General features: G+C 44.1%; 2 protein-coding genes across 3 annotated transcripts in view; one reads left to right on the top strand and one right to left on the bottom strand.

Annotated features, from left to right (window-relative positions):
- Positions 1-13318: 13318 nt before the first annotated feature.
- LOC307175897 (EF-hand domain-containing protein D1-like) lies at positions 13319-13698 on the bottom strand (the record flags this gene model as incomplete). The annotated part of the gene is given in 2 exon segments (XM_079901577.1): positions 13319-13665; positions 13668-13698. Coding segments are annotated over 2 exon segments (378 nt in total).
- A 1966-nt stretch (positions 13699-15664) lies between these two features.
- Positions 15665-23999, top strand: part of NIPAL2 (NIPA like domain containing 2) — a 77759-nt gene continuing 69424 nt past the window's right edge. The window contains exon 1 of one of the 2 annotated variants that reach the window (XM_079901444.1): positions 15665-17617. In XM_079901444.1, the coding sequence (XP_079757570.1) occupies positions 17483-17617 (135 nt within the window). In that variant the 5' untranslated portion in view covers positions 15665-17482. The remainder of the gene's footprint in view (positions 17618-23999) is intronic. The other variant, XM_079901445.1, reaches the window with a different exon arrangement.

The following is a 23999-nucleotide window of genomic DNA, read 5'->3' on the forward strand; positions in this document are numbered from 1 at the left end:
GGTGGGAGGGAGACTCAAGAGGGAGGAGATATTGGGATATATGTACATGTATAGCTGATTCACTTTGTTATAAAGCAGAAACTAACACACCATTGTAAAGCAATTATACTCCAATAAAAATGTTAAAAAATAAAGTGTTTGCTTTTATTCACTGTACTGTCAAGCTGGGTATCATTACAAACACATTTATTCATCAGTAGAAGCCACAATTCTCATCTGACACTTTAAATGCGTCATCTCGCCTGAGATGTGTATCACACTTGATGCAAAATGCCTGCCACAGCGCTCCCAGTGTCAGAGCTCTTCTTGGTGAAATGGCAGTATGAGAACCAGTGCACCCGTGCCCTCAGAATACTCCAGAACAGACGTTACCCTGCAACGAAAGTTCATATGAAATCAGCATGACTTAATTACATTCATCACACCGAAAATCTAATTCTATGCCAATGATACATGGCACTTGGAGCTTATTTTACAAACATTACCTAATTAATCTCAAAACATCCCTGAGAGGCAAGACATAATGATATATGAGCTGACAATCTAATTATGTCTAATTATTTATAAGATTTCCCCCTTCCAAGAGGTTTCTATCGCCAGTTCAGAGAAGTGGGCTTGCTACGTGCTCAAATCAGGTGTGGAAATCAATTATCACTTATTCCATCCAAAATTGTCTTGCTATAAAGCACCCACATTTCCTTTTAGAACAGATCAACCTGTACCATTTTCCATTGGAAAGGTTCATGGAAACTCCAAAGCCCCCAAGCAATCTAGTGTTGAACTCATAGTTCTGTACCTTAAACGACATTCTTTGCTCACTTTTTACCCACGAGCAATTTTGATTATTATCCCAATTGCTTTGACCAGCTTTGCTCTACTGTCCTCTTTTTCCCCCCCACAGTATCTTTTTCTCCTGTAAAGATACTCACAGACACTGGCCCTATCATCGAGACAGTTTTCTTGCCTCCAAATTCTGTCATCAGAAAGCTGCCTTCTCTGTGCTTTTGTTCCTGTTGCCTCGCTGACTTGAACGCTCTCGGGTTTCCTCAAGTTCTCTGCATTCCCTTATTTCCATTCGACTTGAAATTAGGCAACTTTGTTCCATCAGATAATTACACATCAGCTTCTAAATTTTCTCTTGAGCAGCAAGTTGGGCCTTGAAAGTGAATGCCATATGTTTAAAAACATTGCTAGAAGACATATTGTGAAGGGGAATGTTACTGTTTGTGGGAAAAAAAAGATTATACAAGTATGCTTAAAAATACACCTCAGGAATGTTATTTATTTAAATAACAATTCTTATGAGGGCTGTATCAAAATTCTCCAGAGACAGAGAGATTTATTTTTAAGGAATTGGCTCACATGACTGTGGGGGATGGTAAATCCAAACTCTGCAGGGTAGGCTGGCGGGCTGGAAATTCCCCCAGGAATCGATCTTGTAGTTTCGAGTCTGAAAGCTGAATTCCCTCTCCTTGGGGGGAACCTCAGTCTTTGCTCTTTAGGCCTTCAAATGATTGAATGAGGCCTGTCCACATTAAGGAGGATTATCTGTTTTACTCGTCTACTTATTTAAATGTTAATCACATCTAAAAAAATACGTAACAGCAACATCTAGAATGGTGTTTGACCAAACAACTGGGCACCATAGCCTAGCCAAGGTGACAGATATAATTAACCTCACAAGGGCCTACCTTGTTTAAGAAAGCTTTTTTTTTTTTTTTAACTTTTGGCTGCGTTGGGTCTTCGTTGCTGTGCATGGGTTTTCTCTAGTTGTGGCGAGTGGGGGCTACTCTTCGTTGCGGTGCACGGGTTCTAGGCGCGTGAGCTTCAGTAGTTGTGGTACGTGGGCTCAGTAGTTGTGGCTCATGGGCTCTAGGGCACAGGCTCAGTAGTTGTGGTTCATGGGTTTAGTCACTCCACATCATGTGGGATCTTCCCGGACCAGGGCTTGAACCCCTGTCCCCTGCATTGACAGGCAGATTCTTAAACACTGTGCCACCAGGGGAGTCCTAAGAAAGCATTTAAAGCAACTGTATTTTTCATCTTTGTAATCTTACTGGCTAACAAAGTACCTCCTGTACTAGGTGTTCACTAACTATTCAGTGGTGAAATAAATGAATGTGTATTAGACTTGTGTTTCCAATAAAATTGTAAACTTGAGCGACAATATTTCCCTTGCATTTTCTGTAACTATGGCAATCAAATAACTCAAATTTTCCAGGATAGTATTGATTTCAAATGTTCTGTCCCATTGTCACACCATGTGTCCTAATTTTAAATTGTAGAAAACATGGTGACCATAATTCTAACAAGTAGTTTCATGCTGAACACAGTACTTAAACCTCACTAAATACTTAACTGATTGAAATGGAATTTCCAGCCAGTGGACATTTTGTTTAAAATATGACAAAATACAACTGGGGGAAATTATCATTTCTCTTCTCATTTATTCCTGAGACACGAAATGCAATCTGGTTCTTGTATTTTAAATTTTCCAGTTCTCAGGGTGTGGTTCTAATGAATTGCTGAGCCAGTATGAAGTAAGATACTTGGTAATCAGGGCAAGTTTAAACAGTGTTGAACATTTTTTTAGGGTGAGTGACCATCCAGGTAATGTATCCAGGAAAGGCCTTGAATAGAAAAGGAGGGACACTATCAGACAAATAAAAATCCCTGTTTCTGGATTCTCTATGCAGGTAATAAAACCTTGAGATTCCAGGAGGAAAGTTGCTGAATTTCTTTAAGATAGAAGAAGACAGAATCAAAAATAAATAAAACATTAAGATTGTCTTTTTTTTTTTCCAGTAAAAATTACTTAAGGCTTTTCTGGACTGCAGAAATTATTTTCCTACATTATAATCTGATGTGAGCTTTAAAACTGCTGGTTTGTTCCAAAATGATATCTCAAAGGAGTATAAGTTATACCACATGGAGTTTAGATAGCCTTGGTGAAAATTTAAGGCTATTATAGAAAGATGAGTGATGAATTCAAGGAAGCCAGAAAGTGCTTGAACCAAAAGCTTTTAGCTATTCAGTCAAAAAATTAGCAAAATTTAGTGACAGCTTGGGTACGGGGGGTGAAGATATGGAAGAGACAAAAGATGTCTTAGCTGTGGTAGGAGACTAGAATTATGCTAATCTCATTATGAGAGACAGAGAAATTAAGATAGAGAACCAGTTTGGAATATTTAGTAGAGGAATGAAGGTGATGAGTAATTTTGAGCATGTTGATTTTAAGTGAAACGTGGAGCTACACTGTAAACAGCTAGAAATACAGTTTAAGAAAGTAGGTGAGAAATCAGAACCAAAGCTGAGGTTTCCAGGATCTTTACTATAGAATTTAAATAAAGTCCAAACTATTGACTATGCCTTCTCTATATCTACCCTAGCCAAAGATGTACTTTTCCTGGACTCGAGCTGAATGGGGTGATTTACAGACCCCCTACTTGGTCTTTGCACTTTCTGGGACATGTGATTACTCTTTCCTCACCTATCTGGAATGCTCTTTTCCTTTCCACAGCCCCAAACACCCCAATAACTCACACTCCAACTTCAACTCAACCTTTAGGTCTTACTTTATCTTTTCTGGATGTATGCCCAGTAGTGGGATTGCTGGGTCATACGGTAGTTCTATTTTTAGTTTTTTAAGGAACCTCCATACTGTTCTCCATCGTGGCTGTATCAATTTCCATTCCCACCAACAGTGCGAGAGGGTTCCCTTTTCTCCACACTTCAGGTCTTACTTTAGATGTTTCTTCCCTGACTGCCCCCTTACACACACACACACACACACACACACACACACACACACACACACACTCCTGTGTTAGGTTAGTTGCCCTTCTATGAGCTTTCAGGGTATTTAGTATTAATCTCCCTCACTACTCTGTGTTATAAGATCCTGCTTACTGATCCGTCCATTCAACTCGAGTTTAAGGTTCCCAAGGGCGGGCACTGAATCTTTCCTGCTCATGGTTACATTCCTAACTCCATTATACATAGTAGGTACTCAAAAACTGAATGAACAAATGAATTTTCAGAGAAGGTTGCATGTGGACAACATCACAGTAGATAAAGCTCTAAAAGTTTGTCTGCAAAAGAGGTTGATAGTTGATATTTGATGATAGTTGATACTTCAAGTAACAAGCTTGAAGTGCCTAGAAAAATTAATTCCTGCTGCATACTTGTATCTTGTGGAATGGATGTTAAGGTTATGGTGTTGTATTCTGATGTGATTTTTCTGGTAAGACATGTAAGGCTAAATCACACCCATGTGGGTGGTGGACGTGTCTTCTAAGACACCTGAAGCCTTTCTCCAGGGCAGCCACCTGGGAAAGAACTGGGTCCTCGAACAGGAAGTAGAACTGAGGGATGGGCTTGAGGGTGGTGGAAGGAGAGGCTTCATCTCGCTTAATCTGGACTTCGCCTCCTAATACAGCAGCCGTTAGATGTACGTGGCTATTGAGCCCTTGAACTACGCTGTCTGAATTGAGATGTACAGGTGTAAAATCCATACCAGATTTTAAACTTAGTATGAAACAATTAAATATTTAATTGATATTTTTATATTGACTATGTGGTGAAATGATAATATTTTGGATATAGTGGGTTCAATACCTTATTAAAATTAATTTCATTCATTTCTTTTTACCTTCTTCACATGGCTACTAAGGTTTTTTCAATTCCATGTGTGGCTCGCCTTACAGTTCTTTGGGACAGTGCTGGTCTAGACTTAAGAGAAGATCTAGACATCTCTGAACGTCCTCCTGGGTGGAGCCATTAAGGCAGCGGATGGGATAGGCCTGAAAGCTTGGCAGCTAAGCCTTGTCTTGTAAAAGTAGGATGACTTACGAGCATCTCTGTCTTGTTTCCACCATAAGGAAAGGCTTCTTGCCGGTGCCTGCTACTCGTTGGGCTCTGTGCTAGGCACTGGAGCTTCAGGATAAACCGGATGGACATGGCCCTACGCTCATGAACCTTGCTATCTGGCCACATGATTCAGTCCTCTCCCCAGTCAGGAGATTTTCCTTCCACTCCTGCTGTCCTTGGAGGAAAGCCAGTGGAGGAGGGAAGCACGACATTTGTTATTTTTATTTTTGTTTGTTACTGTGATTAAATTTGTTGAATGCTTACTCTGTAGGCTGGCTAAGCACTTTTGATGCCTTGTCTCGCTGAATGTTCATTAATAATCCTACAAAGCAGGAACTATTATTATTCCCATAAAGAGGAAGAAACTGAGGCTTGGAGAAGTAAAATTAACTTGCCCAAGGACACACAAAAGGGACAAAGCGCAGAGTGAAATTCAGATCTGCCTGGCCCCAGTGTCCCACTGCTAACCACTATACATCACCCCTCATTTCCTCCCAAATACACAGGTGACAGTCACCCTGGCCTCAGCACCTCAGCTTACATATTTAATCCTCACAATAATCCTAAGGAATGTGGCTCTTGTTGTTATTGCTATTCTTATCGTACAAAAAAGAAAACTGAATCTCAGAAAAGTGAAGTAACCTGTCCAAGATCATATAGCGACTAAATTAGGGCATTATTTGAATCTTAGTTCTCCTACATTTAAAGTTCTCTAAATATTCCATCTCTCTAAATTACCCACAAAAGATATTTTTAAAAATGTGGCTGGTAGGTAAAAGCCAACCCTCTTTGATTAGAGACTGTCAGACATCTCAAGACATTTTAGGGAGAGGGATTAGTCCCTTCTAAAGCTGCTCTCTCTTCCCCTAAGCAGACAGGGGAAAAAAAAAAACAGTTTGATATAATCCAAAAAAGATAAAAATTCCCCTAGACTCCTCCTTCAGAGTTGGAAACATTCTGCATGATCATCTGGTCCAAATCTCTCATTTCACAGATGAGAAAATCAGGTTCACAGAGGTCAAATGACTTGCCCAAGGTCATGCAGCTGGTTAGTGGCAGAGCAGAACTGGAGCGCATGTGGTTTCTCACAGAGCATGACTCTCTCCACAACCCACATTGCCTCCTGAGGACAAAGGAAGGCCTGGGGGAAATTCAGGGGCGGTGCAGGGCTGCCCTAGTGGCGGCAGGAAGCAAAGTTTACATTGTCTCCTAGCTCACGCAGTTTCTATCATGTCCCCAAAGCACTCACGAAGAACCTACAGTGCTGTGGACCCAGATACACAGGACTAACAGTATAAAACCAGCACGAACTGCGCACAGGAAAACAAGCTGAGGCTTTTGCTTTAATTGCTTTTCTTTCTTTTGATCATGTGCAAATCCAGGAGAAGGGCTTTTCAGAGGACGTGTGCGTAACTCAGTGGTGCAGCAGTGACGCTTGACCATCTGGGCAGGTCTAAGAAGGCGTGTTTGGGAGGCGATGCCTCCAGGAGATGCAGACTGGAGGCTCCATGCTGATCCTGGAAAACTTCACACACAGTCAAAAAATTTTAATGAGCAAGCTGGGCCTAAAGCTGTTCCTGGGTGCTGCGCTTCAGGCGTCCAGCCGTTCAGTGGCACAGGTGCCGCCAAGCCGCCGCGCACTGTCTGTCCCCGCACATACTTGCACTCTCCACTTGCACCCGGCATTCTGTATTCCTGTCATAGTCTTTCTCCTTCCCGACACTTATTTTGGTCACACTCTTTCCTCAGGCCCTACCCAAGGTTCCCAACCTCCTTGAAGCTATTCCAGACCATGGTCAGCCTGCTAATCGCTCCTTTTTCTGGAATCTAAGATGAATATCCTCCTTCATTTAGCACTTAGTTATCTAGTTCATGCTTGATTTGTACTTCTTTGTGTACATGTTCTGTCTCCTAAACTGGAATTTAGCCACTCAAAACAAGGGATAATACACTACCAAACGTAAGGTAGATAGCTAGTGGGAAGCAGCCGCATAGCACAGGGAGATCAGCTCGGTGCTTTGTGACCGCCTGGAGGGGTGGGATAGGGAGGGTGGGAGGGAGGGAGACGCAAGAGGGAGGGGATATGGGGATATATGTATACATATAGCTGATTCACTTTGTTATAAAGCAGAGACTAACATACCATTGTAGACCAATTATACTCCAATAAAGATGTAAAAAAAAAAAAAAACAAAAGAAAAACAAGGGACAGATCTAGTTTCCCCTGCAAATTCCAAATTCCTTCCTGGTACAGAGCCATATAAGCATCAGGCACTCAAGAAACCTTGGATGTTGATGACTGTGATGATGATAATGATGCCGGAGGAGGAGAGGAGGACAAAGCTAGAGAAGAAATTCTATTCAGGTAGCAAGCTCACAGAAACCTACAAAACAAATTGGATTACTATAGAGATCAAACTCCAGGCCAAAGGAAAATGGTAGAAATCATCAAATTTATGTCTGTGAACCTTCTGCCTGCGCATTTGCCATATCCGGCTTCACAGGCCATTTTATTAGTATTAAGAACAACACAGGGCTCTTTCTTATTCCCTTCCTTGAGGAGCCCACTATGATGGCTAACGTCATGTGTCAACTTGACTGGGCCATGGATACCCAGGCATTTGGTCAAATATTATTTTGAGTGTTTCTGGGTGAGATTAGCATTTGAATCGGTAAACTAAGTAGTGTAGATTGCCCTCCCTAATGTAGGTGGGCCTCATCCAATCAGTAGAACACAAGGCTGAATAAGAGGGAATTCCTACCCACTCCACCACACCACTGCTGAGCTGGGACATCAGTTTTTTCCTGTCTTCAAACTTGAACTGCAAAATCAACTCTTCTCGTGGTAAGATCTGAGGGACAGTTTTGCATGTCCCACCTCCACTGGCCCCAATTCTTATTCCTTTGACATAAATACTCCTTTGGGTTAAGACATCACATTGCCAGGGGTCTATTTAGAAAGCAAATAACCACAAAAGATCTATTACTTTAATATCTTGACATGGATTCTTTCCCAGATGAAAGTAGAGAGCAAAAGACTGAGACATAAGATGGTACAATTTAAGATGAGGCAGAGGGAGAGATGCTGGGGGACTGTCTGGGGAGGACAGTGGGACGAAGCCTTGGGAAGTTGTACACAGTCAGATGTCAGTAAACACAGGAGGGACAGGGTGCAGATGGAGGACAGAGGATGGGAGGGGCCAAGGAAGGGGTCTTGAAAGGAGTCAAGGAAAGGTCAGGCTCCTCCAAAGGGGTGGGCACTGGATGAACATTCTGTCAATTGGACACTAGTGTTACAGCAACTGGCTCTGTACCTGTTTCTCCAGGCCAGAGACCAGAGACTCTTATCAGCTCTCTCCTCCCTTGGCCTCTCCCACCTCCTCATGATTTCTCACTAAACTCTGCTGTTTTAAACTTCTTGTTGCTTGGATCATGTCTTCACGTCTGATTCCCAAAGATGCAATTCTGCCACAGGCCCTGAGGGTCCCACCAGGACTGTGCTCCAGCTTTCAGCCTGGTCCCACCCTCGAGGGACCTCTCCCATTTCGGGAATCAAGTCCCTCTAATGTGGATGATCCCAACACTCCCTCTCCTAAGCCTCCTGTGGCTTCAAAGTGATGCACAATTAGGTAAAACTCCTGGCTCTGCCTTAACAAACTTCTAACCTGCTCCTATCTAAGGCCCTTTTTAGTTACAACTAACATTCCTATAGCGGATGAGAGTTTACTGAAATATTATTGTTACCTATAATCTGGCTGTCATCCCAACACTCAACTGAAACTGCTCAGGCAAAGATCACCAATGACTTTTATTGGTCGTTATTGCCAAAACCAAGAAACACATTTCATTTATTGCCTTGGTGTCCTCTTTGCTGCTGATGGCATTATTCAACATACCCTCATTTTGTTACTCTCTCCTGCCTAAGTTTTCATGGCACTATTATCTGCTGGTTCTCCACAACATGTTTTTTTCTCCTCAGCATCCCTTTTCCTTACCTTGGTAACTGCCCCACCTCCCTGAATAGAGTGAGCACATGACCCAGCTTGGCCAATCATAATATCAAATCTCTTTGTCCTCAGTGATTGGTCCAGAGATGGGTCACATGTCCCAAATCAGGCCAATCAGTTTTTCACTAGGATTTTCTGAATGAAGCTGGTTGGGAGTACCCTTAATCAATCAGTTTTGCCATGTAACAAATACTCTCAAAATCTCAGTGGCTTATAACAACCGGTACTTATTTTCTTGTGCGTGAGTCTACAGGACAGAAGTGGCAAGGATTGGCTTCAGATATGCTTCACAGGTTTCTTTATTCTCTCTGGACCAGTGGCTACTGGGGACATACTCTTCTCAGGAAGGAGCACAGGAGCACAGAGCAAGCAGAAATATGTGATACCTCTTAAAGTCTTGGCCCAGAACTGTCACATTGTCCCTCTGTCCACATTTCCAAAGCAAGTCATTTGGCCACACCCAACATCACTGGGAAGATGCCTCTGGTGGGAGCAACTGCAGTCACTCAGCAACGGGAGGGACTATGTTATGCAAATATCCCTGCATGGAGGGGCGTGAAGAACTGAGAACAAAAACCAACCTGCCACAGTCCCTTTACCTTTCTGAACCCAGGCTCTAAAGATGGACGCTGGGAGCTGCTGTGGCCCTACCCCCCACCATGTGAAGCTGATCTGAGGATGAAGCCCATATCCAAAAAATCAAGTCCCTAGATCCAGTGGTCTGGCTCCATCCCTGCCTTCCCAGATTTTAGTTATGAATTATTGAATTTCCCTTTGAATTGGGATTCTATCATTCACATGACAAGAGGCCTAGAAAATATAGTCTCTTCCCTCTCGAGTGGTCCTTTTTGACCTTGTGCTCTGCACTCAGCTCTTCTCTTTCTAGAACAGGGGTCGGCAAACTATGGCTCATGGGCAAAATCTGGCTGGCCATCTGTTTTTGTACGTAGTTTTATTGGAACACATCCACATGCATTTACTTATGTATCGTCTATGGCTGCTTTCACACTACAATATCGGAGTTGAATAGTTATGATAGTGACCATACAGTCCACAAAACCTAAAATATTTACTACCCGGCCCTTTACAGAAAAATTGTGCTGAGCCCTACCCCAAAAGATGGAGGCCACGTGCTCTCCCAGCCAGTCTCATCCACCTGCAAGCTGGGGACTCCCAAATCTATTTCCCTGGCCCTGGCCTCACCCTGCATCTTGGGATAATTCTGCACACCCTTTTCTGCTCGGATGCCCCGCAAGCACCTCAAATTCAATAAGTATCGAACTTAAACTGAACTCATCCTTTCCCCCTAAACCAGTTCCTCTTTCCAATTCCCATGAGTAATGGTGCTGGCTTTGCACCCAGCAGCCCAAGCTAGATTATTCCTTCTGCCTTCCTTCCCTGCCCCATCAACAGGTTGTGCTGGTTTTACTTCTAAACTTTTCTTAAACTCTCTCTCTTTCTCTCCAGCTTTCCTCATATATCCTCACTTGAGCCATTGCAGTCTTCTCATTTGTCTCTTTATCTCTGTTTTCCACCTGTCCCTCCAGCAGGGGATCCTTTACAGACCCAATCTTGTCCTGCAGCTCCCTTATCTAAAGTACTCAATGACTCCCATTAAGAGTCAAGTCCGAGACTTCCCTGGTGGAGCAGTGGTTAAGAATCCGCTAGCCAATGCAGGGTACGCGGGTTCGAGCCCTAGTCTGGGAAGATCCCACATGCCGCGGAGCAACTAAGCCCATGCGCCACAACTACTGAGCCTGCGCTCTAGAGCCCACAAGCCACAACTACTGAAGCCTGCGCGCCTAGAGCCCGTGCTCCGCAACAAGAGAAGCCACCGCAATGAGAAGCCCGCGCGCACCAACAAAGACCCAATGCAGCCAAAAATAAATAAATTAATTTTTTAAAAAAAGAGTCAAGTCCAACTTTGACAACCCAACTGGCAAAATCCTCAATTTCCTGGCCCTCCCAGTCTCTCTATCCTTATTTTAGAGTATATCTCATCTCACCCAAGACTAATGTAAAAACATACAAACTATGCTGTTTCTTGCCTCTGACCTTTGTTTATGCTGTTCCAGCCCTGTTCACCCCCTACCTCTGTCTTTCATTTGGCTAACTCATCCTTCAGGATTCGCGACAGACATCACCTCCCTCTAGGTAGCCATCTCAGGCTTGCGCCTGTCTTCCTGAGCTGAGCTGAGTGCATCTTCTTTGCTCTCTCCTAGCTCTCAGGCAGAAGTTAACGTGAGTTTACCAGTTTACCTGCCTATCCGCTCACTACGATGCAATCTCCTAGGGACAGAGCCCATGTTTCATTTATCCTTGTGTCTTTGGCTCCTGCACAAAGTAAATGTTCGGTGAACTGAACTGAACTATAAGATTTTTCACTCATATTACCTGTCACTGAAAGTTTGCAACAGACTTTGAGATAAATATGATTATTTTCACTTTATGAATTAGGAAACTGAATCTCAGAGAATTTGTCCAAAGCCATGTAGCTGAGAAAGAGCAGAAGACTGAACTTGAATCTAGGTCTATGGACCTTGAAATTTTGGAAACTCTGACCACAAAACCGTGCTTTTATTCCTGAATTAGTCTTTTGTATTAGTTATAAAATATATAATAGTACAAAAGTTATGCCATATTACACATAAATTCGTATCTTTAAGAATAATAATACAGTGAATGCCCATGTAGTCCATTGCCCAGTTTAGGAAATAGAACTTTGCCAATACCATTGAACCACTATCCAAATTTTGTGTTTATCATTCCCTTGCTTTTCTTTAGATTTTCTCACGTATGGATGTCCTCAAACAATGTATTGTATTCCAACATGTAAATGTATCAAAGTTCATTTGTCCACTACTCCTGTTGATGGATGCTCGAGCTGTTTCCAGGTTTGTTTGTTTACTTGTTTTTACAAAGAGTGCTGTTATCCTTGTACAATTCTGCTATCCACATACAGAAGTTTCTCTGGGATATATTCATAAGAGTGAAATTCATATGTGCACCTTCATCTTTACCAAACAATGTCAGACTATTTCCAACGTCTATAGCATCAGCAATGAATAGTAGTTTCTGATGCTACACATCTTTACCAACATTTGGTGGTACAAAAAGATGTTTTCCTTTTGTAGAGACAGCAGTTAAAAAAGAGAAGAAATCGGGCTTCCCTGGTGGCGCAGTGGTTGAGAGTCCGCCTGCCGATGCAGGGGACACGGGTTCGTGCCCTGGTCCGGGAAGATCCCACATGCCGCGGAGCGGTTGGGCCCGTGAGCCATGGCCGCTGAGCCTGCGTGTCCGGAGCCTGTGCTCCGCAACGGGAGAGGCCACAACAGCGAGAGGCCCGCGTACCACAAAATAAAAAAAAAAAAAAAGAGAGAAGAAATAAATACGATGTTAGAAATTATTTTATACAATACAACAAACCCCTGATATTTGTGAGAAATCCCAAGAACTCATAACATATAAAAATTTATGCTGAGAAACAGCTTCACCTCAGCACCTTAGAGCAGATGTTGGAAACTGGCTAGATGGTGAAGAGGGTCATGACTTTTGGGATTTTGGAAGGCTCTGGATTTGTCACTTGGGAATGTCAGGGGTCTACTGTAATATAATTTGCATGTAGTCAGAGTTAACGGGAATTCTTCTACTCATTAATATTACTTATAATCATTCTTACAGTTAAGTAGCACAGTATTTAGGGGTAGGAAAAAAAGGCTGAAGTGGGAAGAAGAATGAAAAGGATAGATCTAGGGGGAATGCTAAGAGGACAGGAGAAAGGTGACGGGAAGGAACAGAATCTCCTATCTTTTCACTATTTTGTGTCCTCTCAGCAGCATGCCCTTCCTCCTACTGGAGAGCGGACAGGCAGTGGTTGAGCCTGGCCTGGCTTAAACCTCAGCGTCATCAAAGGACAGAAGATGCAAAAGCACCTGGCAGGATCAGGCTAAGAATGAGTACAGGGAAGTTGGATGGGAAACAAAGGAGAGAGGGGCATGACAGGAAGAGTCACAGAAAAGGATTACGCAAGAAAATGGGCAACATTAACATCATAGGCCTCCAGGGACTATCTCCTCTGAGAACCACCAAAGAAAGAAGTATCTGTGCAAATTAACACAGCAGACCACTCTTTGATGTGGAGGGGGAAAGATAAAAGGAAGAAGTAAAGGTTGCCAAGTAGAGGCACATTCTGGCTACGGAGAAGGACAAAGGAAGGCGAGCAGGAGAGGGACTTGAGGGGGGCAGTTGGACCTTCTGGGAGAGGCTCCCAAATGAAGGCGAGAGCTGCCCCCCGCCACCCCGATGAGGTTAAGGAGTTTGCACTGGGGGGTGGTTGTGGAGGCTTGTTGGGGCAAAGGTTCAGCAGGGGCGAGGGTGCCCGGCCAGCTCTCCCCGGGGCATCTGTGAGGCACAGCTGTGGACACAGGTCCAGCTCAGCCCAACTATGTACTGAAAGTGGCCTTGAGTTCCCGGAAGGCTGCCTGGTGGAGCTTCCTCTTGTCTTCTGCCCGCTTCCACTCATCTTGCTCTTTTAGCTCCGCTTCAGACTTACTGGCAGAGGACAAGGCTTGGACCTTGGCTTCAAAGAAGTCCTTGGCACCTTTGACGCCCTCCAGGGCAACATCGATCTCAGAAAGCTTCGCCAGTGCCATCAGCCCACTGTCCTCCCGTAGTTCCCCTGCTGCGGCCTTGTGGAATATTAGCAGGAGCTCACGGAAGCTGAGTTTGCCATCAAAGTCCCCGGGCACCTCCTTGATCATTCTCTTCAGGCCCAGGTGGGTCTGGGGGCCCCCAGCTTCTCCATCACCAGCTTCAGCTCCATCAGGTCGATGAAGCCATCCCTTCCGGCATCGTACAGTTTGAACATGCTCTCCAGGTCCTTGATGAGGCGGTGGCTGAACTCCGGGAACTCGGAGTAGAGGTGGAAGACCTTGCAGCGGCGGGGTCGCGCCGCGCCCTCGTTGACGTCCAGCCGTCGGTTCAGCTGTGCGCTCAGCTCGGCGTGGGCTGTGGCCGTGGGCGCCCAGGCAGATGCCCGCGGCTGGGGCTCGGGGACTGGGGCGGCTCGGGGCACAGGCTGGAGCCCGCCGTCCACCTCCTCCCACTTCAGTCACTGCTGCAGCTTGCTCGCTAGCTCCTCGCTGGCCACGGTGGATGCGGGGACGCGGGGACTGGGCGGACAGCGCGCTCTTCGCCAACGAGCGACTCTGTGACACTTGCAAAAGTTCTTAATTTTATTGTAATTGTATGTGTCAGTGTTTTCCTCTGTGGTTTGCATTTTTTCTGTTTGTTTAAGGAATCCTTCTCTATCCTAAGGTCATAAATAGTAAACACCATTTACTGAGCACTGTCCGTGTTTCAGTGCTCTTAATTCCCTTTCATGGATGATGCATGTAAGACACAGAGAAATTAAGCAATTTGATCAATATCACGCAGTAAATAAGCAGTGGACTCAGGATTTGAACCCAGACCATCTGCCTTTAGCATTTGCACTTTAAAGACTGTTTATACTTCCAGTTGTAGAGATCATCTGGTTAGTCTAAAAGATTTAGAGTTTTACCTTTCTCATTAAAGTATTTAATCTGAAGTTGGCTTTTGTATATGATGTAAGATACCTGAAATAATCTTTAATAACTACTTTATCCCCTTAGACATTCATCATTAGTGAAACTAGTGTTGACTGATTCATGCTAAAGATGAATTTAAAATAAAAACTAGGGACTTCCCTGGTGGGCCAGTGGTTAAGAGTTCGCCTTCCAATGCAGGGGGTGCTGGGAGCTAAGATCCCACATGACTCGGGGCCACAAAACATAAAACAGAAGCAATATTGTAGCAAATTCAATAAAGACTTAAAAAAATAAAACATAATTCTCAACTTAAAAAAAACAACAACACCTATTTCGTGGAGACTGCAAGAGAGTGATCCCAAGCAAAATGTAACCCTGCTCTCGAAGTTCGCAGTGAAGTTGAGCTTCAAATGATGTGCCCCAGAATAGAATTCTTTGAATTAACTGAGGAAGGCAGACCTCCACCGTTCCAGAGTTGAGGACAGAAGATTGATCAAAGGCTTTGGGCATCTTGTAAAGTGAACAGAATATCCACTGAAGAAACCCTGCAAAAGGCAGAGGCCATCACAATGCCCGGAACAGCCTCCAGCTCTGCCTACACTGCTGGGACCAAAATAGCTCACACGGCCTTCCTGCCGCCTCCTTGTGAACTGTGTGGGAAGGAACACTGGTCACGAATTCTTTGTTTCAACTACCCGCACACGCTACGACAGTCACAGCAACAGCAGCGACACCTTGGAATCTGGAGAATAGCACATCACAGGCTAGACATCATACCTATTCTGCACCGAGTGCCATCTTCCTCCAAAATTAAAGGTTTTTAAACAAATGCCAAGAAACTGAAAATGATTTTTAATTTAAAAATGGGAATGAGCTGAATGTGGGCCAGATCATAAAGGGTCTCATATTGACAGACTTAAGAAGTGTGAACTTCACTGCATCAGTGAGCAGGTTTGGAAGTCTTTTAAATAGGAAAGTACGGGGCTTCCCTGGGGGCACAGTGGTTGAGAGTCCGCCTGCCGATGCAGGGGACACGAGTTCGTGCCCCGGGCCGGGAAGATCCCACGTGCCGCGAAGCAGCTAGGCCCGTGAGCCATGGCCGCTGAGCCTGCGCGTCCCGAGCCTGTGCTCCGCAACGGGAGAAGCCGCAACAGTGAGAGGCCCGCGTACCGCAAAAAAAAAAAAAAAAAAAAAAACAGGAAAGTAACACAAACCGTTTATTATTTTGCTCATTACAGACTGTATGACTGGTTACAATATGGGTGATAGAATACCCTAAAGACTGGCTGTGACAAGCTCTGCCGGTGGTGCCCTCCTACCCCAGCCCGGTTTTTCCCTGCTGGCAGAGCTCGCCTCCCACTCCGAAGGCTGGAAATGCCTGACAATCACTTTCCCAGCCTCCCTGGCAGGTAGAATACGGGCATGTGACCCAGTCCTGGCTAATGGGACCTGGTGGGAGAGGTTGCTAAGGGGATTCTGGAAAAGGTTTCCCTCTCTAATAAAAAGATGCGTAAGAAGAAAAGCCCCGCTTCTTTTCTAAATATGATCGTGTTTGCATGTAATGCCTGGAGCTGCCACTGCGAATAGGGACACGGCCAATACCTCAGAGATGGCAGAGCAGAAAGATGGAGGTGACGACGTCATAGAACCACACAGAGCCACCTTCCCTTTGGAGATAACAGATGCTTATTGTTCAAGCCACTTTTACTTGGATATTCTGTTCCTTGTACCCTACACCATCTCAAGGAAAGAAGCATTAATAAAGGCTCCAATATACAATGTAATATAATGTTACAGAAAATATTAAAAATAGACAGTTTTTCCTTCAGATACTTATTTGAAATAAATGAGCCATAAAATTGGAAATAGCTACCATATTAAGTGTTCACTGAACATTTTGGGTGCTCCAGCAAGAAACTATACAATCGCGGAGATGTCTTATTTTTTCTGTATCTGAAATGATTTTTTTCTCATTTTCTTCTCTCATTTGCACATTTCCCTAAGAACATTTCTCGCTGTTCCCCGGCAGGCAGCAATTCTCTCTTCTTGAGGGTCTGTTTCATGAAGTCATGGCAGTCACAGCACATTACTTAAGAACAAGCTCAGCATCGTGCGAACAAAGAACTGCCAGTTCCAGGGCTTCAGGCAACAATACAGAATCACAGAGTGCTCAAGGTGAGAGGTACTTAACATCATCTGTAGTAACGCAGTAGAATTTGAATACAGATAAAACCAGAACATCCGGCTAGAGTTCCTTAAGACCATTAACAATTATCTCCCAACCTAAATTCTTATAATGCAGTGGCTGGCAACTTTTCAGCATGTCCTTCTGGTTCCATCTGAAGGAAACCCCATCCAATCCCCAAAACACGTCAGGGTCCTCCAGCTACCACTGGAGAGTCCTTCTTTCATTCTAGGAATATTTGCTAAGGCTCTATCAAGTGTTGGCACTGAGATTTAATCTCTCCGATCTTTATTCTCATGTCGCTTACAATATTTTCCGGGAACTCGGGACTTTTCCATATGCGAACCATTTTAAAAATACAAGTGAGAAACACTGCATCTGAGATAGAGAGCTGGATTGCCAGGTACAGGCGGAGTGAAGGTGGCTGCTTTGGGTTCGCCAATGTCTCCTTTCACACCTATTCACTTCGATAAGTGTTGACTCCGCGCCGCTGGGGCTGGAAGGGCTTTGGCCCCGACAGGTGCGGACCCGGCGCGCAGAGGGGCGCGGCTCTTCTCCCTCTTCGGGCCCATGACGCCTCTGCTCGCCCGTGCCCGGCGGCGGGACGATGCGGAGCGAGCCGAGACGCCCCGGGAGGCCGCAGAGCGCGGGGCTCCTCCGGGAACCTGGCGCCGCGCGGGGGCGGGAGCCAGGTGGCCCAGGCGCGCCCGCCTCGCCCGGGCACCGAGCAGGAAGTGGCTGCGGCGCGGCCCGGGCGCGGCCTCCGCAGGGCGCGCCTCCTTCGTGGCGCCGTGCTGTGCGGCCGGGCCGGGAGGAGGCGGGAGCCCGAGTCCCAGCGCGGGGAGCGAGAGCTAATGGCGGCGCCTCCGCCCAGGGGCCCCGGAGCCGCCGCCTCGGCCGCCCTGGACGAGCTGTCCCGGAACCTCACGTACGGGGCGCTGGGCGCCGGCAATGGCTCCCTGTCGGGCGCTTGGTACCGCCGGAACCAGGTAAGGGCCGGCCGCCCCGCCGACTGGTGGGGACCGGGGTGGTGCCGCGGCGCCTCCGGCTCCTCGGCCGCTCTCCCGCCGACTCTCAGAAGGACACCGCGCTGTCCGAGTGGGGCAGAGCTGACATGATGTTACCACACATTGACTTCACTGCCCCTCGTTTGGGAGAGCGGGAAGCCCTGGTCTGCCTCTCCTGGGCATCGATCCCTGGGAGCGGGTCGCACAGGTCTGCGGTCACGGGCCTCTGGGGCCCCAACCGTCCCGCCTCTCCGGCCTGAATCCGCCTTCTTCTCCCGGAATGATTCTAGGAGTGCGGGGCGAATCTCCTCCACCCATATCCGCCCCCCCACCCGCCAGGATCATTTTACAGTTCAAAAAAAATAAGTGACACTCTGTTCCCCGAATCAGAGAACTCGTTAAGGGCCGCCAAATGTCACCTCTGTGCGGATGCTCTGAGCGTGTGCGTGTGTGTGAGTCCCCAGTGTGTCAGCACAGCTCTTCCATTGCGGCGAGAGGATCGCTGGTGCTCTCAGCTTGCGATTGCCAGACTCCTTTTTCACCGGCCCTTTGGGGAAACGTCGAGAGCCTCAACAACGTGCATGTACGCTGGAAATACACGTTTAACAGAATCAAAGAGGATTAGAGCTGCCCATTTATTTGGGGCTTGGTTTAAGATCAGAAAAAAAGCCCTTCCTCTAGCCGTATTTCTGTTCTTTCTAGTGGGTGCAAGTGATCTTGATATGGTCGATTCCAAGCTTCCTTCTCTTTTCATATGGGTGTTGCTTTGTTCTTGTTCTTTAACAAATCAATGGTTCTTTTTATTTTACAACAATATAATTATAAAATATTTGTTGCTGTTGTTCTACATCAGGGATTTTACCAACAATCAAAGGCCTAGAAGCCTTTTATGCTTGAAAAGTGTTTCGAATGTTAGTTTCTGAAATGTTAAAATTTTGTTTTCAAAACCAACACGGAAGATAATTTACTTATATAAAGACAAAACAAGCATGTTCACGTTATTAGTATTCAACAGAGGAGACAGTAGCACTCTGAGTCTGTTTCACCACAAAACATACTAAAATAGGAAAAATGGGGGCACAGAGCCTATTGGATTCCATTTCTCCTTGCTTCCACCCACAGGAGTTACAAAGACAAGAACTGCTTTTTATGGGAAGTTCTTTGAGCATATCTGTTACACTACGCTTATGCTAGCATATGTTATAAAGCATATTATAATATGCTTATGCTAGAAGCACTCCCAATAAAAGTTTAAGAATGATATTTTGTCTTTTGGTAAAGGAATTAAAGAGTAAATGTGACCTACCATGGCATCATCCAAAACAGGAGAAAACATTGTTTGCAGAGTGGAAACCCCTGCAGTCATTAGTTTTCTTTAATGTTTCCTGGAATTCAAGATCATCTTGGCTCTCTGACACCAAACACAGCTTATCATGTGACATAAATGTGAGAATTTAACTTTATGTTTGCAAGGCTTAACTTGCCTTTGACAATATAGAATTGTACAGGTTAGAAAGGGTGTATCCAGGATATGCTAATTGAAACTACCCAGCTGACACCCAAGCATAGCTAGTTTGAGGTAAGACTATATCAGCTTTTCCCATTATTATGCAAACTTAGACTATCTTATAAGATTATGGTATTTTATCCTTTCAGCGACTGCATTTGTTTTTAAGCAAAAGTAAAAATTGATTTTTAAAAATTCATTCAGCAAACATTTTATTGAGTGCCTCTAGTGCTGGGCAGGCCAGTAGAAATAAAATGGAATCTAATTTTTCTTTTATTTTTGGACACTAACTGAATACAGATGGCTGAAAATGGGAGTGGCTCCAGGAAAACAAAATAAGAGATGAAAGTTTAGGACTCGAAACTAACCTTGATTGCTGGATAGCCAGGATTTAATAAGTTTTATCACTACTGAAATGTTTGAACAGTGTCTGTTCACTGATAGCCCAGCTTCCTGTGTCTTTCCAAGAGACAACCATGAGATCTGATAAATTAACCTTACTCACAGAAAAAGACCAACTTCCCTGAAACACATTCAGGTGACAGATGAATATTTAACAGTGCCCGCTTAGAATCAGTGTCGTCTAAGGCAAAGATGTGAGTGCTTCTAGAGGAAGAAATCCCAAAACAAGTAGGAAGTAGAAGTTCAGTGGGGAAAATGTTTTAGGGAATCAGGGAAGTGAGGCCTTTGCTCCATCTGCATCTTTTAGGAGTCTACCCATACAAGTATAGATGCAATAAAGTTCTACAAAGGTATTTTCTTTATGTTTCATCCACAAGTTTTCAGTATAAAAAATAATGTTTCTAAGATGGTTACTGAGCTCCGTGCTTTGTACAGATCACTGTGGGATATTCAACATAGTCTTTAGACTCAACACCTTCCTTCCTTCCTAATGTTATTAGGTGCTTGGGGAAACGAGCTATGCGGGTAACTGTGAAACAAGGCAGTATGTTTTAAGTGTCGTGTGAAGAATATAAAGTCCTTTGGGAATTCAGAGCAAGGTGGGTTTTAGCAGGGGCCATCAAGGATGTTTTGTGGAGAGGTAGTATTTGAGCTGGACACCTAAAGACAGAGTTTCATTGATGGGAGTCACAGGTGGAAAGCATTCCAAGAAAGGGAAAAGTCGGGAGACCAAGGAGCAGCCCACGCTGTCTGAGCAGGTGCCCTTCTGAACATTTTTGTACCTAGAGTAGAAGTCAGTGGCCATTCTGGTTGCAGTGGAAAACTGATACTGACTGGAAGGTGGAAATACAGTTTCGGGTCTTAGATATTGTCATGGATTGCCATGAAGGACAACAGGTAAAGAAGTTTGGACTAAATCTGGTAGACAGTGGGGAGCCATTGAAGGTTTTTCAAAGAGGGAGTAAAAGGATCAAAGCAAATTAAAGACATTTAAATTAGGGTCAGGGACTTCCATGGTGGCTCAGTGGTTAAGAATCCACCTGCCAGTGAAGGGGGCATGGGTTTGAGCCCTGGTCTGGGAAGATCCCACATGCCACGGAGCAACTGAGCCCGTGCGCCACAACTGCTGAGCCGGTGTTCTAGAGCCCGTGAGCCACAACTACTGGAGCCCACGCACCTAGAGCCCGTGCTCCGCCCCCACTCGCCACAACTAGAGAAAGCCCACGTGCAGCAACGAAGATCCAATGCAGCCAAAAGAAAAAAAACGAACACACAAATTAGGGCTAGCAGGATGCAGAGGCCTCTAACTGGCTAGCTATGGACCGAATCCAGCCCGTAGACGTATCTTGTGTCAAACTGCAGAGAGGTTTAGAAAATGTTTAATACGTTGCCAGTGTTTAAAAATGAGTAGATTATATATAAGGTTTCAAGTTTCCATGAACTGTTTAAATATTAGAAGTGCTAGCAACTTGGCCCTCTTTCGCACGTGATAACCGTGAGGGGGAGTTCACTGTTAGAACAACTGTGCTCCCCACTTAGGCCCCTCTCTTTGCTCTCATCTCTTTTACCTACTCGCCTTGTAGGCACTTAATGTGCAACCAGCGTTAGAGGCTGTTGTCTAGTTTCTGCTGTCAAGTAGCGGAGTTCACGTGGGCGTCACACTGGGCTTCAGTTTTCCTTACTGGTAAAATTAGGCTTAGAATAGAAGATCCCCAGACTCTTTCATGCTATCTGATTGAATAAATAAGTGCCAATCCGGCAAGGCTGTAGAGGGAATGGACAGGAAAGGATGAACGTGGGAATATTGTGAAAGAGGGGTTTTGTGGCTGTTTCTTTAAGTTTATCCATGTTGCTAAATATCTAAATTCACAAAGACACTGTCAGAAAGGTTTACTCTGCATAGGGTGAAATGAAAAATTTAGATTTTTTTAATGTCCTTTATTTGAACTTTTGATGTTCAATGGCTTGAATTTTTAAAGTCAACATATTTAGAGGAAAATTGATACAACTTGGCAGGGAAGAGGCGAATCGAAGAGACATTTGTTACGCATTTACTATGTGACACTTTATAGCTATTATCTCATTGGAGCCCCGAACAACCTCGTAAGGTACATATTATCCTCACTGTTCATGTAAGGAAACTTGTGTTAAATAACTTGCCCCCGGATCTTACAGCAAGTAGATTTAACTGCAAAGCTATTTTTATTCCATGCCTGAAGGCCATTGCTTAGAAACTAAGGCTTGAAAAGAACGTGGTAGGAGAAAATGAATATGGCTTGTCTCACTGTACTAAAGAAAAATCACATTGAGTTTTATATTGCCCTTTTATTGATTTTGCTTTGCTACCGTTTATCTCCTTTCTGCTGGTCGCTGCATCTGATTGCCTCTTAGAGAAAGAAAAGTGCCAAAACTTACAAATAACCAAAGGGCCAGGTAGAGGTTGCTGGTCCTTTCCATTTCCTTCCCAAGAAAAATCCTTTTTTTGTTTTGTTTATACTTACTGACCTTTCTTTCTTTTTCTTTTTCTTTTTTTTTTTTTTTTTTTTTGCCATCCTTATGTATCCAACATGGCATTTTCCCTTTACTACATTTTCTTCGAGATATATGTATAAGGCAGCAAAAAGAAGGAAGGAAGAAAATGATTACCTCAAAGCAACTGTATCAAAGCTTTTTTAATCATTATCATCATCATCATCCCATGGTCCTTATTAGAGGAACAGACTCTTAATGCTGTTGTGAATTTGTCACACCACATGTTTGCCTTTAAATCTACCTGATATCCTCTTTACGGCTTGATTTATATTAACCAGCTATAATATTTGCATTAATGCAATCAGCTAAGTTCAGGCTGTGGGAAACTTCAGTATACAGGTTTCTGTGGCTCGGTTTCTTCAAAAATCATTTTTACAAGGGAAAAAAAAAAGGAGAGCAAGGATAGAGGGAGAACCTGTAGATTAAAATACACCTAAAAGACCTATTAGGAAAAAAGACAACCTTCGTTCACAGTGTTTAGGGATGCACACTTGGGTCATAAAACTATAGAGAAAAGCAAGGAAGTGATTGCTATGGAGTCAGGCCAGTGTTTCCTTGGGGAAGGGAGAGGATGGGATGGGATGAGGCAAAGGGAGGTCTTTGGGTGGGCGCCCAATTTCTGTTTCTTGATCTGGTTGCTGTTATGAGGGTATTGGCCTTATAATAATTCATTTTAGTAAAGTGTTCATCTATATCATTTTCTTTACAGTTGCCTGTATCTATTATATTCTACAATTTTAAGATGTTAAAAAATATTAGGATTGCTATGACTGTTCAACTTGCATGTTTTACCCAGATGGTGTGGGAAGTGGTATGCCATATTCATTTTGTTTCCTAAGGAGAATTTTTTAAACAATTTCTTTTTAAAATGTTGGTGATTGTTCAAAGTGGCATTTGAGAGTTTACCATGGAAAGGATGACATTCCCCTAAGCTATCCTTTTTGTTCAAGGATAGTGTGGTCTAAAAAGCTCAGCTTCTTTGCTAGGTGCGTTGGCAATTTTCTTAATTTCTCCAAATCTTGTCTTTCTTTATTGAAATGGTAATAACACTACATACCTTATAAAGTTGATGTAGGAATAAAATAAGATAATGTATATCAAATAGTTCCAGACACATAGAAAGCACTCAGTAAACACTAGCTATTATTAGAAGTATTACAGTCAACCTATATTATAGGAAATGTCATAAAATACATATTTCTAATAATTAATAATTATTGTACTTAACTCATTATAAATGGAAATAAGAGAAATCATGTCAGTTATGTGATGTAATTCTGTTTTCTTTAATCTAAAAACACTGATTTCTCTACATCCACTGCCTTCCTCACTCCCTTTGATGTTTGCCTCCCCTTCACTCTCCAAACATATTCACATTACAGAACACTTCCTGATTGCAGTAATTTCCTAATTGGAACACTTGTTATCTTGAAGTACTAAGGTGAAGATTCCTCCCATGTCTGATGCCACTTTCCAGAATTCAGGGATGGGGTGGATGGGTATGTAGCCCTGGGAACAGCTGACAGGTTTTGGTGGCAGTAGTGTGATGATGTCTTCAGACATTGACTATAGTTTAACCACCCAAGCAGGACCAGCACCCCAGCTTGGGAACGCTCATGCCGTGTTAGCGTTAAGACTTAAATGCTATTTATTTTAGCTTGAGTGTTTTTTGTTTTCCGAAGGTCCAACATTCCTCTATTCAGTTTACATCTTTTCTAACCTACCCCACGTGTTCCGTCCAACAGAATTACATTTTACATAAAGTCAGAGCTCTTGGCCGGTCTGTCCTGATCCACCAGAGTGTCCTACTTGCCTGGAGGCTGGCAGATAACACTCCACTTCCCCTCCACATAATTCTCAGCATGTACCTACCTGTACATTTGCTTCACCTTGTCACTTGCCTGGTCCTTGGTCACTCCCAGC

The sequence above is a fragment of the Stenella coeruleoalba genome (genome assembly GCF_951394435.1).
Source record: "Stenella coeruleoalba genome assembly, chromosome: 17".
Taxonomy (NCBI): Eukaryota; Metazoa; Chordata; class Mammalia; order Artiodactyla; family Delphinidae; genus Stenella; species Stenella coeruleoalba.